General features: G+C 52.8%; 1 protein-coding gene across 4 annotated transcripts in view; it reads left to right on the top strand.

Annotated features, from left to right (window-relative positions):
* LOC129829429 (NF-kappa-B essential modulator-like) overlaps positions 1-14,431 on the top strand; it is a 65,701-nt gene that overhangs the window by 24,095 nt on the left and 27,175 nt on the right. For all 4 annotated transcript variants that reach the window (XM_055891121.1, XM_055891122.1, XM_055891120.1 and 1 more), the window contains 4 exons: positions 2,508-2,566; positions 2,652-2,699; positions 2,784-2,886; positions 7,910-8,025. In XM_055891121.1, the coding sequence (XP_055747096.1) occupies positions 2,508-2,566; positions 2,652-2,699; positions 2,784-2,886; positions 7,910-8,025 (326 nt within the window). The remainder of the gene's footprint in view (positions 1-2,507; positions 2,567-2,651; positions 2,700-2,783; positions 2,887-7,909; positions 8,026-14,431) is intronic.

Here is a 14,431-nt window from a genome sequence, read left to right as displayed (position 1 = left end):
AGCAGTGTGATAAGATGCAGTGTGTTTTGGCGGAGCAGTGTGATAAGATGCAGTGTGTTTTGGCGGAGCAGTGTGATAAGATGCAGTGTGATAAGACGCAGTGTGTTTTGGCAGAGCAGTGTGATAAGATGCAGTGTGATAAGACGCAGTGTGTTTTGGCGGAGCAGTGTGATAAGACGCAGTGTGATAAGACGCAGTGTGTTTTGGCGGAGCAGTGTGATAAGATGCAGTGTGTTTTGGCGGAGCAGTGTGATAAGACGCAGTGTGTTTTGGCGGAGCAGTGATAAGACGCAGTGTGTTTTGGCAGAGCAGTGTGATAAGACGCAGTGTGTTTTGGCGGAGCAGTGTGATAAGACGCAGTGTGTTTTGGCAGAGCAGTGTGATAAGACGCAGTGTGTTTTGGTGGAGCAGTGTGATAAGACGCAGTGTGTTTTGGCGGAGCAGTGTGATAAGACGCAGTGTGTTTTGGCAGAGCAGTGTGATAAGACGCAGTGTGTTTTGGCAGAGCAGTGTGATAAGACGCAGTGTGTTTTGGCAGAGCATTGTGATAAGACGCAGTGTGTTTTGGCAGAGCAGTGTGATAAGACGCAGTGTGTTTTGGCGGAGCAGTGTGATAAGACGCAGTGTGTTTTTGGCGAAGCAGTGTGATAAGACGCAGTGTGTTTTGGTGGAGCAGTGTGATAAGACGCAGTGTGTTTTGGCGGAGCAGTGTGATAAGACGCAGTGTGTTTTGGCGGAGCAGTGTGATAAGACGCAGTGTGTTTTGGCGGAGCAGTGTGATAAGACGCAGTGTGTTTTGGCGGAGCAGTGTGATAAGACGCAGTGTGTTTTGGCGGAGCAGTGTGATAAGACGCAGTGTGTTTTGGCGGAGCAGTGTGATAAGACGCAGTGTGTTTTGGCGGAGCAGTGTGATAAGATGCAGTGTGTTTTGGCAGAGCAGTGTGATAAGACGCAGTGTGTTTTGGCGGAGCAGTGTGTTTTGGCAGAGCAGTGTGATAAGACGCAGTGTGTTTTGGCAGAGCAGTGTGATAAGACGCAGTGTGTTTTGGCAGAGCAGTGTGATAAGACGCAGTGTGTTTTGGCAGAGCAGTGTGATAAGACGCAGTGTGTTTTGGCGGAGCAGTGTGTTAAGATGCAGTGTGTTTTGGCAGAGCAGTGTGATAAGACGTAGTGTGTTTTGGCGGAGCAGTGTGTTTTGGCAGAGCAGTGTGATAAGACGCAGTGTGTTTTGGTGGAGCAGTGTGATAAGACGCAGTGTGTTTTGGCAGAGCAGTGTGATAAGACGCAGTGTGTTTTGGCGGAGCAGTGTGTTTTGGCAGAGCAGTGTGATAAGACGCAGTGTGTTTTGGCGGAGCAGTGTGATAAGACGCAGTGTGTTTTGGCGGAGCAGTGTGATAAGACGCAGTGTGTTTTGGCGGAGCAGTGTGATAAGACGCAGTGTGTTTTGGCGGAGCAGTGTGATAAGACGCAGTGTGTTTTGGCGGAGCAGTGTGATAAGACGCAGTGTGTTTTGGTGGAGCAGTGTGATAAGACGCAGTGTGTTTTGGTGGAGCAGTGTGATAAGACGCAGTGTGTTTTGGTGGAGCAGTGTGATAAGACGCAGTGTGTTTTGGCGGTGCAGTGTGATAAGACGCAGTGTGTTTTGGTGGAGCAGTGTGATAAGACGCAGTGTGTTTTGGTGGAGCAGTGTGATAAGACGCAGTGTGTTTTGGCGGAGCAGTGTGTTTTGGCGGAGCAGTGTGTTTTGGCGGAGCAGTGTGTTTTGGCGGTGCAGTGTGATAAGACGCAGTGTGTTTTGGCGGAGCAGTGTGTTTTGGCGGAGCAGTGTGTTTTGGCGGAGCAGTGTGATAAGACGCAGTGTGTTTTGGCGGAGCAGTGTGTTTTGGCGGAGCAGTGTGTTTTGGCGGAGCAGTGTGTTTTGGCGGAGCAGTGTGATAAGACGCAGTGTGTTTTGGCGGAGCAGTGTGTTTTGGCGGAGCAGTGTGTTTTGGCGGAGCAGTGTGTTTTGGCGGAGCAGTGTGTTTTGGCGGAGCAGTGTGTTTTGGCGGAGCAGTGTGATATGACGCAGTGTGTTTTGGCGGAGCAGTGTGTTTTGGCGGAGCAGTGTGATAAGACGCAGTGTGTTTTGGCGGAGCAGTGTGTTTTGGCGGAGCAGTGTGTTTTGGCGGAGCAGTGTGTTTTGGCGGAGCAGTGTGATAAGACGCAGTGTGTTTTGGCGGAGCAGTGTGTTTTGGCGGAGCAGTGTGTTTTGGCGGAGCAGTGTGTTTTGGCGGAGCAGTGTGTTTTGGCGGAGCAGTGTGTTTTGGCGGAGCAGTGTGTTTTGGCGGAGCAGTGTGTTTTGGCGGAGCAGTGTGTTTTGGCGGAGCGACGTTTCACCCTTCGCCTCTCCTGAGCCCTCTGTTGCCGCTCAGACACGTAACCGCCGGATACCACTAAATGAAATGGTGGACTAAAATGTTTATCAAAATATTCAAATGGAAGGTAAATGACATGCCTGTGTTCCTTAGAGCTGTGGTGTTACCGAGGAAACGGTTCAGCATTCCGATGCACCGCCCCCATCTGACAGGTATGACATCATTTCCTCATCACTTCCTGCAACGTGTGTGTCTTTGTGTGTGTGCGCTGATGTTTTCTTTCTTCTGTTTCCTCAGCTCCCACCTGGCCAAACTCACAGAGCAGCTGCAAGCCACACAGTGCAGGTAACAACTGTCTAGTGTCGCTCTATTTGGCCTTGTAATACTAAATACCTGTGTGTGGTGTGTGTGGTGTGTGTGTGTGTGTAGGTACAGAGAGCTGCAGGAGAAGTTAGATACCCTCCAGAAGACTTCAGCTCAGAGAGACAGAACTGAAGTGCTGCTTAAACAGAAGGACAAGGACTGTGCCCAGGTACACACACACACACTACACACACACACTACACTACACTGTGCCCAGGTACACACACACACACTACACTCACTACACACACACACTACACTACACTGTGCCCAGGTACACACACACACACACACATTACACTCACTACACACACACACTACACTACACTGTGCCCAGGTACACACACACACACTACACTCACTACACACACACACTACACTACACTGTGCCCAGGTACACACACACACACACACATTACACTCACTACACACACACACTACACTACACTGTGCCCAGGTACACACACACACACACACTACACTCACTACACACACACACTACACTACACTCACTACACACACACACTACACTACACTGTGCCCTGGTACACACACACACTACACTCACTACACACACACACACTACACTCACTACACACACACACTACACTACACTGTGCCCAGGTACACACGCACACTACACTCACTACACACACACACTACACTACACTGTGCCCAGGTACACACACACACTACACTCACTACACACACTACACTACACTGTGCCCAGGTACACACACACACACACACACTACACTCACTACACACACACACTACACTACACTGTACCCAGGTACACACACACACACACACACACACACACACACTACACTCACTACACACACACACTACACTGTGCCCAGGTACACACACACACTACACACACACACACACACACACACACACACACACTACACTCACTACACACACACACTACACTACACTGTGCCCAGGTACACACACACACACACACTACACTCACTACACACACACACTACACTACACTGTGCCCAGGTACACACACACACACACACTACACTCACTACACACACACACTACACTACACTGTGCCCAGGTACACACACACACTACACTCACTACACACACACACTACACTACACTGTGCCCAGGTACACACACACACTACACACACACACACACACACACACACTACACTCACTACACACACACACTACACTACACTGTGCCCAGGTACACACACACACACACACCGCCCTATCCACAAACACACACACACACCGCCTGATCCACAAACACTCACAACACATCACTCACTACACACACACACACCGCACTCGCCACAGATGGCGCCGGAGGAGAATGGCGCCCAGTGGGGGATGGCTGCCGTTTTACATGCTCCTAACCAACTCTGCTATTCTGTTTGTTTTTTTGTCACATTGTTTGTAACTTATTTTTTTTTAAACTTATTTTATACATAATGTTTCTGCCACCGTCTCTTATGACCGAAAAGAGCTTCAGGACAACGATTACTCACCTCAAACTGGATGAAGGTTTTATATCTTTAACGAGTTGGACGTGAAGGATTTACCGCTGATACCGGACCAGGCCCAAATCCCTGTCATTCGCATGAAGAAGAGCGGGAACGCAGGTCCGGGTGCCTCGTAAGCGAGTGTGTAACCTGCCTCTACCATCCGTTCTATTGGCCGTGCAATCATGGGAGAATAAACTGGATGAGCTTCGTTCGAGACTCTCCTACCAACGGGACATTTAAAAACTGTAATATCTTATGTTTCACTGAGTTGTGGCTGAATGACGACACGGATAACATACAGCTAGCTGCCTCTGGTACGACGATGGGTGATGGTCGTGTCTGTTTGTCAATAACAGCTGGTGCACAAAATCTAATATTAAGAATGTCTCAAGGTTTTACTCACCTGAGGTAGAGTATGATAAGCTGTAGACCACACTATTTACCAAGAGAGGTTCCATCTATATTTTTCATAGCTGTCTTATTTCAAAATTCAAAAAGGCACTCGCACATCTGAGCAATCTTCTTTGCGGGTGCCATGGTAACAGTTGAACAAGACGAAGGAAAAAGGAAACCGCACACTGCTCTTGATAGTATCACTGATCTTTAATAAGCTTTACGTATCGGCCTCACGGCCTTCGTCAAAAGCCTTCATAGCTGTCTTATTTACCACCACAAACCGATGCTGCCACTAAGACCACACTCAATGAGCTGTATACGGCCATAAGCAGACAGGACAACACTCAATGAGCTGTATACGGACATAAGTAGACAGGACAACACTCAATGAGCTGTATACGGCCATAAGCAGACAGGACAACACTCAATGAGCTGTATACGGCCATAAGCAGACAGGACAACACTCAATGAGCTGTATACGGCCATAAGCAGACAGGACAACGCTCAATGAGCTGTATACGGCCATAAGCAGACAGGACAACACTCAATGAGCTGTATACGGCCATAAGCAGACAGGACAACACTCAATGAGCTGTATACGGCCATAAGCAGACAGGACCACACTCAATGAGCTGTATACGGCCATAAGCAGACAGGACCACACTCAATGAGCTGTATACGGCCATAAGCAGACAGGACAACACTCAATGAGCTGTATACGGCCATAAGTAGACAGGACTCCACTCAATGAGCTGTATACGGCCATAAGTAGACAGGACTCCACTCAATGAGCTGTATACGGCCATAAGTAGACAGGACTCCACTCAATGAGCTGTATACGGCCATAAGTAGACAGGACTCCACTCAATGAGCTGTATACGGCCATAAGTAGACAGGACTCCACTCAATGAGCTGTAGACAGGACTCCACTCAATGAGCTGTATACGGCCATAAGTAGACAGGACTCCACTCAATGAGCTGTATACGGCCATAAGCAAACAGGACAACACTCAATGAGCTGTATACGGCCATAAGCAGACAGGACAACACTCAATGAGCTGTATACGGCCATAAGCAGACAGGACAACACTCAATGAGCTGTATACGGCCATAAGCAAACAGGACAACACTCAATGAGCTGTATACGGCCATAAGCAGACAGGACAACACTCAATGAGCTGTATACGGCCATAAGCAGACAGGACAACACTCAATGAGCTGTATACGGCCATAAGCAGACAGGACAACACTCAATGAGCTGTATACGGCCATAAGCAGACAGGACAACACTCAATGAGCTGTATACGGCCATAAGCAGACAGGACAACGCTCAATGAGCTGTATACGGCCATAAGCAGACAGGACAACACTCAATGAGCTGTATACGGCCATAAGCAGACAGGACAACGCTCAATGAGCTGTATACGGCCATAAGCAAACAGGACAACGCTCAATGAGCTGTATACCGCCATAAGCAGACAGGACAACACTCAATGAGCTGTATACGGCCATAAGCAGACAGGACAACACTCAATGAGCTGTATACGGCCATAAGCAGACAGGACCACACTCAATGAGCTGTATACCGCCCAAAGCAAACAGGACCACACTCAATGAGCTGTATACCGCCCAAAGCAAACAGGACCACACTCAATGAGCTGTATACCGCCCAAAGCAAACAGGACAACACTCAATGAGCTGTATACGGCCATAAGCAAACAGGAAAGCGCTCATCCAGAAGCGGTGCTCCTAGTGGCCGGGGACTTTAATGCAGGGAAACTTAAATCAGTTTAACCTAATTTCTATCAGCATGTTAAATGTGCAACCAGAGGGGAAAAAACTCTGGACCACCTTTACTCCACACACAGAGACTCGTACAAAGCTCGCCCTCCATTTGGCAAATCTGACCATAATTCTATCCTCCTGATTCCTGCTTACATGCAAAAACTAAAGCAGGAAGCACCAGTGACTCGCTCAATATGGAAGTGGTCAGATGACGCAAATGCTACACTACAGGACTGTTTTGCACAGACTGGAATATGTGCCGGGATTCATCCGATGGCATTGAGGAGTACACCTCATCAATAAGTGCATCAATGACGACGTACATACCCCAACCAGAAGCCATAGATTACAACCAGAAGCCATAGATTAAAGACAACAGCCGCACTGAGCTAAAGGGTAGAGCTGCAGCTTTCAAGGAGCAGGAAACTAATCGGAAACGCTTATAAGAAATCTCACTACGCCCTCCGACGAACCACCAAACAGGAAAAGCATCAATATAGGACTAAGATTGAATCGTACTTCACCGTTTCCGACACTCGTCAGATGTGGCAGGGCTTGCAAACTATTACAGACTACAAAGTGAAGCCCAGCCGTGAGCTGCCCAGTGACACGAGCCTACCAGATGAGCTAAATTACTTCTATGCTCGCTTTGAGGCAAGCAACAATGAAGCATGCATGAGAGCATCAGCTGTTCAGGACGACTGTGGGATCATGCTCTTCGTATCCGATGTGAGTAAGACCTTTAAACAGGTCAATATTCACAAGGCCGCAGGGCCAGACAGATTACCAGGACGTGTACTCAGAGCATGCGCTGACCAACAGCTCTCTCTCTGTGTGTCTGTCTAACAGCTCTCTCTCTCTCTCTCTCTCTGTGTCTAACAGCTCTCTCTCTCTGTGTGTGTCTAACAGCTCTCTCTCTCTCTCTGTGTGTCTAACAGCTCTCTCTCTCTGTGTGTCTAACAGCTCTCTCTCTCTGTGTGTCTAACAGCTCTCTCTCTCTGTGTGTCTAACAGCTCTCTCTCTCTGTGTGTCTAACAGCTCTCTCTCTCTGTGTGTCTAACAGCTCTCTCTCTCTCTGTGTGTCTAACAGCTCTCTCTCTCTCTGTGTGTCTAACAGCTCTCTCTCTCTCTCTGTGTCTAACAGCTCTCTCTCTCTCTGTGTGTCTAACAGCTCTCTCTCTCTCTGTGTGTCTAACAGCTCTCTCTCTCTCTGTGTGTCTAACAGCTCTCTCTCTCTCTGTGTGTCTAACAGCTCTCTCTCTCTCTGTGTGTGTGTCTAACAGCTCTCTCTCTCTCTCTCTCTCTCTCTGTGTGTCTAACAGCTCTCTCTCTCTCTCTCTCTCTCTGTGTGTCTAACAGCTCTCTCTCTCTCTGTGTGTCTGTCTAACAGCTCTCTCTCTCTGTGTCTAACAGCTCTCTCTCTCTCTCTGTGTCTGTCTAACATCTGTGTCTGTCTGAGTAACAACTCACTCTCGCTGTGTCTATGGTGTTTGTTTAGCTGGCTAAGGACGGCGAGGCGCTGAAGGCCCAGGTGACGTCTCTTCTGGGTGAGCTGAGAGAGAGACAGAGCTGTCTGGACCGGAGCCAGCAGGACCACAACATACTGGACGACAAGTATGACGCATTTGTGTGTTAACTCTCAGCAAATTGCCTAGGGTCAGGGTAACCCCTATTACCATGGACTGTAAACTAGGGTTAGGGTAACCCCTGTTACCATGGACTGTAAACTAGGGTTAGGGTAACCCCTGTTACCATGGACTGTAAACTAGGGTTAGGGTAACCCCTGTTACCATGGACTGTAAACTAGGGTCAGGGTAACCCCTGTTACCGTGGACTGTAAACTAGGGTTAGGGTAACCCCTGTTACCGTGGACTGTAAACTAGGGTCAGGGTAACCCCTGTTACCATGGACTGTAAACTAGGGTTAGGGTAACCCCTGTTACCGTGGACTGTAAACTAGGGTTAGTGTAACCCCTGTTACCGTGGACTGTAAACTAGGGTCAGGGTAACCCCTGTTACCATGGACTGTAAACTAGGGTCAGGGTAACCCCTGTTACCATGGACTGTAAACTAGGGTCAGGGTAACCCCTGTTACCATGGACTGTAAACTAGGGTTAGGGTAACCCCTGTTACCATGGACTGTAAACTAGGGTCAGGGTAACCCCTATTACCATGGACTGTAAACTAGGGTTAGGGTAACCCCTGTTACCATGGACTGTAAACTAGGGTCAGGGTAACCCCTGTTACCGTGGACTGTAAACTAGGGTCAGGGTAACCCCTGTTACCGTGGACTGTAAACTAGGGTCAGGGTAACCCCTGTTACCGTGGACTGTAAACTAGGGTCAGGGTAACCCCTGTTACCGTGGACTGTAAACTAGGGTCAGGGTAACCCCTGTTACCGTGGACTGTAAACTAGGGTCAGGGTAACCCCTGTTACCGTGGACTGTAAACTAGGGTCAGGGTAACCCCTGTTACCGTGGACTGTAAACTAGGGTCAGGGTAACCCCTGTTACCGTGGACTGTAAACTAGGGTCAGGGTAACCCCTGTTACCATGGACTGTAAACTAGGGTTAGGGTAACCCCTGTTACCATGGACTGTAAACTAGGGTTAGGGTAACCCCTGTTATCATGGACTGTAAACTAGGGTTAGGGTAACCCCTGTTACCATGGACTGTAAACTAGGGTTAGGGTAACCCCTGTTACCATGGACTGTAAACTAGGTTCAGGACTGTTACTGCCACCATGGACTGTAAACTAGGTTCAGGACTGTTACTGCCACCATGGACTGTAAACTAGGTTCAGGACTGTTACTGCCACCATGGACTGTAAACTAGGTTCAGGACTGTTACTGCCACCATGGACTGTAAACTAGGTTCAGGACTGTTACTGCCACCATGGACTGTAAACTAGGTTCAGGACTGTTACTGCCACCATGGACTGTAAACTATGTTCAGGACTGTTGCTGCCACGATGGACTGTAAACTAGGTTCAGGACTGTTACTGCCACCATGGACTGTAAACTAGGTTCAGGACTGTTGATGGCTGAGGTGGGGGGGTTTAACGCTATCAGACGGCTGAGTTGGGGGGTTTAACGCTACCAGACGGCTGAGGTGGGGGGGTTTAACGCTATCAGACGGCTGAGTTGGGGGGTTTAACGCTACCAGACGGCTGAGGGTTTAACGCTACCAGACGGCTGAGGTGGGGGGTTTAACGCTATCAGACGGCTGAGGTGGGGGGTTTAACGCTACCAGACGGCTGAGGGTTTAACGCTACTAGACGGCTGAGGTGGGGGGTTTAACGCTACCAGACGGCTGAGGTGGGGGGTTTAACGCTACCAGACGGCTGAGGTGGGGGGGTTTAACGCTACCAGACGGCTGAGGTGGGGGGGTTTAACGCTACCAGACGGCTGAGGTGGGGGGGTTTAACGCTACCAGACGGCTGAGGTGGGGGGGTTTAACGCTACTAGACGGCTGAGGTGGGGGGGTTTAACGCTACCAGACGGCTGAGGTGGGGGGGTTTAACTCTACTAGACGGCTGAGGTGGGGGGGTTTAACGCTACCAGACGGCTGAGGTGGGGGGGTTTAACGCTACCAGACGGCTGAGGTGGGGGGGTTTAACGCTACCAGACGGCTGAGGTGGGGGGTTTAACGCTACCAGACGGCTGAGGTGGGGGGGTTTAACGCTACTAGACGGCTGAGGTGGGGGGTTTAACGCTACCAGACGGCTGAGGTGGGGGGGTTTAACGCTACCAGACGGCTGAGGTGGGGGGTTTAACGCTACCAGACGGCTGAGGTGGGGGGGTTTAACGCTACCAGACGGCTGAGGTGGGGGGGTTTAACGCTACCAGACGGCTGAGGTGGGGGGTTTAACGCTACCAGACGGCTGAGGTGGGGGGGTTTAACGCTACCAGACGGCTGAGGTGGGGGGGTTTAACGCTACCAGACGGCTGAGGTGGGGGGGTTTAACGCTACCAGACGGCTGAGGTGGGGGGGTTTAACGCTACCAGACGGCTGAGGTGGGGGGGTTTAACGCTACCAGACGGCTGAGGTGGGGGGGTTTAACGCTACCAGACGGCTGAGGTGGGGGGGTTTAACGCTACCAGACGGCTGAGGTGGGGGGGTTTAACGCTACCAGACGGCTGAGGTGGGGGGGTTTAACGCTACCAGACGGCTGAGGTGGGGGGGTTTAACGCTACCAGACGGCTGAGGTGGGGGGGTTTAACGCTACCAGACGGCTGAGGTGGGGGGGTTTAACGCTACCAGACGGCTGAGGTGGGGGGGTTTAACGCTACCAGACGGCTGAGGGTTTAACGCTACCAGACGGCTGAGGTGGGGGGGTTTAACGCTACCAGACGGCTGAGGTGGGGGGGTTTAACGCTACCAGACGGCTGAGGTGGGGGGTTTAACGCTACCAGACGGCTGAGGTGGGGGGGTTTAACGCTACTAGACGGCTGAGGTGGGGGGTTTAACGCTACCAGACGGCTGAGGTGGGGGGGTTTAACGCTACCAGACGGCTGAGGTGGGGGGTTTAACGCTACCAGACGGCTGAGGTGGGGGGGTTTAACGCTACCAGACGGCTGAGGTGGGGGGGTTTAACGCTACCAGACGGCTGAGGTGGGGGGTTTAACGCTACCAGACGGCTGAGGTGGGGGGGTTAACGCTACCAGACGGCTGAGGTGGGGGGTTTAACGCTACTAGACGGCTGAGGTGGGGGGTTTAACGCTACCAGACGGCTGAGGTGGGGGGTTTAACGCTACCAGACGGCTGAGGTGGGGGGGTTTAACGCTACCAGACGGCTGAGGTGGGGGGTTTAACGCTACCAGACGGCTGAGGGTTTAACGCTACTAGACGGCTGAGGTGGGGGGTTTAACGCTACCAGACGGCTGAGGGTTTAACGCTACTAGACGGCTGAGGTGGGGGGTTTAACGCTACCAGACGACTGAGGTGGGGGGGTTTAACGCTACTAGACGGCTGAGGTGGGGGGGTTTAACGCTACCAGACGGCTGAGGTGGGGGGTTTAACGCTACCAGACGGCTGAGGTGGGGGGTTTAACGCTACCAGACGGCTGAGGTGGGGGGGTTTAACGCTACCAGACGGCTGAGGTGGGGGGGTTTAACGCTACCAGACGGCTGAGGTGGGGGGTTTAACGCTACCAGACGGCTGAGGTGGGGGGTTTAACGCTACCAGACGGCTGAGGTGGGGGGTTTAACGCTACCAGACGGCTGAGGTGGGGGGTTTAACGCTACCAGACGGCTGAGGGTTTAACGCTACCAGACGGCTGAGGTGGGGGGGTTTAACGCTACTAGACGGCTGAGGTGGGGGGGTTTAACGCTACCAGACGGCTGAGGTGGGGGGTTTAACGCTACCAGACGGCTGAGGTGGGGGGTTTAACGCTACCAGACGGCTGAGGTGGGGGGTTTAACGCTACCAGACGGCTGAGGTGGGGGGTTTAACGCTACCAGACGGCTGAGGTGGGGGGGTTTAACGCTACCAGACGGCTGAGGTGGGGGGGTTTAACGCTACCAGACGGCTGAGGTGGGGGGGTTTAACGCTACCAGACGGCTGAGGTGGGGGGTTTAACGCTACCAGACGGCTGAGGTGGGGGGTTTAACGCTACTAGACGGCTGAGGTGGGGGGTTTAACGCTACCAGACGGCTGAGGTGGGGGGTTTAACGCTACTAGACGGCTGAGGTGGGGGGTTTAACGCTACCAGACGGCTGAGGTGGGGGGGTTTAACGCTACCAGACGGCTGAGGGTTTAACGCTACCAGACGGCTGAGGTGGGGGGGTTTAACGCTACCAGACGGCTGAGGTGGGGGGTTTAACGCTACTAGACGGCTGAGGTGGGGGGGTTTAATGCTACCAGACGGCTGAGGGTTTAACGCTACCAGACGGCTGAGGTGGGGGGGTTTAACGCTACCAGACGGCTGAGGGTTTAACGCTACCAGACGGCTGAGGGTTTAACGCTACCAGACGGCTGAGGTGGGGGGGTTTAACGCTACCAGACGGCTGAGGTGGGGGGTTAACGCTACTAGACGGCTGAGGTGGGGGGGTTTAACGCTACCAGACGGCTGAGGTGGGGGGTTTAACGCTACCAGACGGCTGAGGTGGGGGGTTTAACGCTACCAGACGGCTGAGGTGGGGGGTTTAACGCTACCAGACGGCTGAGGTGGGGGGTTTAACGCTACCAGACGGCTGAGGTGGGGGGGTTTAACGCTACCAGACGGCTGAGGTGGGGGGGTTTAACGCTACCAGACGGCTGAGGTGGGGGGTTTAACGCTACCAGACGGCTGAGGTGGGGGGTTTAACGCTACCAGACGGCTGAGGTGGGGGGTTTAACGCTACCAGACGGCTGAGGTGGGGGGTTTAACGCTACCAGACGGCTGAGGTGGGGGGTTTAACGCTACCAGACGGCTGAGGTGGGGGGTTTAACGCTACCAGACGGCTGAGGTGGGGGGTTTAACGCTACCAGACGGCTGAGGTGGGGGGTTTAACGCTACCAGACGGCTGAGGTGGGGGGTTTAACGCTACCAGACGGCTGAGGTGGGGGGGTTTAACGCTACTAGACGGCTGAGGTTGGGGGTTTAACGCTACTAGACGGCTGAGGGTTTAACGCTACTAGACGGCTGAGGTGGGGGGGTTTAACGCTACCAGACGGCTGAGGTGGGGGGGTTTAACGCTACCAGACGGCTGAGGTGGGGGGTTTAACGCTACCAGACGGCTGAGGTGGGGGGTTTAACGCTACCAGACGGCTGAGGTGGGGGGTTTAACGCTACCAGACGGCTGAGGTGGGGGGGTTTAACGCTACCAGACGGCTGAGGTGGGGGGGTTTAACGCTACCAGACGGCTGAGGTGGGGGGTTTAACGCTACCAGACGGCTGAGGTGGGGGGTTTAACGCTACCAGACGGCTGAGGTGGGGGGTTTAACGCTACCAGACGGCTGAGGTGGGGGGTTTAACGCTACCAGACGGCTGAGGTGGGGGGTTTAACGCTACCAGACGGCTGAGGGTTTAACGCTACTAGACGGCTGAGGTGGGGGGGTTTAACGCTACCAGACGGCTGAGGTGGGGGGTTTAACGCTACCAGACGGCTGAGGTGGGGGGTTTAACGCTACTAGACGGCTGAGGTGGGGGGGTTTAACGCTACCAGACGGCTGAGGTGGGGGTTTTAACGCTACCAGACGGCTGAGGTGGGGGGTTTAACGCTACCAGACGGCTGAGGTGGGGGGTTTAACGCTACCAGACGGCTGAGGTGGGGGGGTTTAACGCTACCAGACGGCTGAGGTGGGGGGGTTTAACGCTACCAGACGGCTGAGGTGGGGGGGTTTAACGCTACCAGACGGCTGAGGTGGGGGGTTTAACGCTACTAGACGGCTGAGGTGGGGGGGTTTAACGCTACCAGACGGCTGAGGTGGGGGGGTTTAACGCTACCAGACGGCTGAGGTGGGGGGGTTTAACGCTACCAGACGGCTGAGGTGGGGGGGTTTAACGCTACCAGACGGCTGAGGTGGGGGGTTTAACGCTACTAGACGGCTGAGGTGGGGGGGTTTAACGCTACCAGACGGCTGAGGTGGGGGGTTTAACGCTACCAGACGGCTGAGGTGGGGGGTTTAACGCTACCAGACGGCTGAGGTGGGGGGTTTAACGCTACCAGACGGCTGAGGGTTTAACGCTACCAGACGGCTGAGGTGGGGGGGTTTAACGCTACCAGAAGGCTGAGGGTTTAACGCTACCAGACGGCTGAGGTGGGGGGTTTAACGCTACCAGACGGCTGAGGTGGGGGGGTTTAACGCTACCAGACGGCTGAGGTGGGGGGGTTTAACGCTACCAGACGGCTGAGGTGGGGGGGTTTAACGCTACTAGACGGCTGAGGTGGGGGGTTTAACGCTACCAGACGGCTGAGGTGGGGGGTTTAACGCTACCAGACGGCTGAGGTGGGGGGGTTTAACGCTACCAGACGGCTGAGGGTTTAACGCTACCAGACGGCTGAGGTGGGGGGTTTAACGCTACCAGACGGCTGAGGT

This window comes from Salvelinus fontinalis, chromosome 31 (assembly GCF_029448725.1).
Source record: "Salvelinus fontinalis isolate EN_2023a chromosome 31, ASM2944872v1, whole genome shotgun sequence".
NCBI classification, from domain to species: Eukaryota; Metazoa; Chordata; class Actinopteri; order Salmoniformes; family Salmonidae; genus Salvelinus; species Salvelinus fontinalis.
This window is presented reverse-complemented; position numbering and strand designations above follow the sequence as displayed.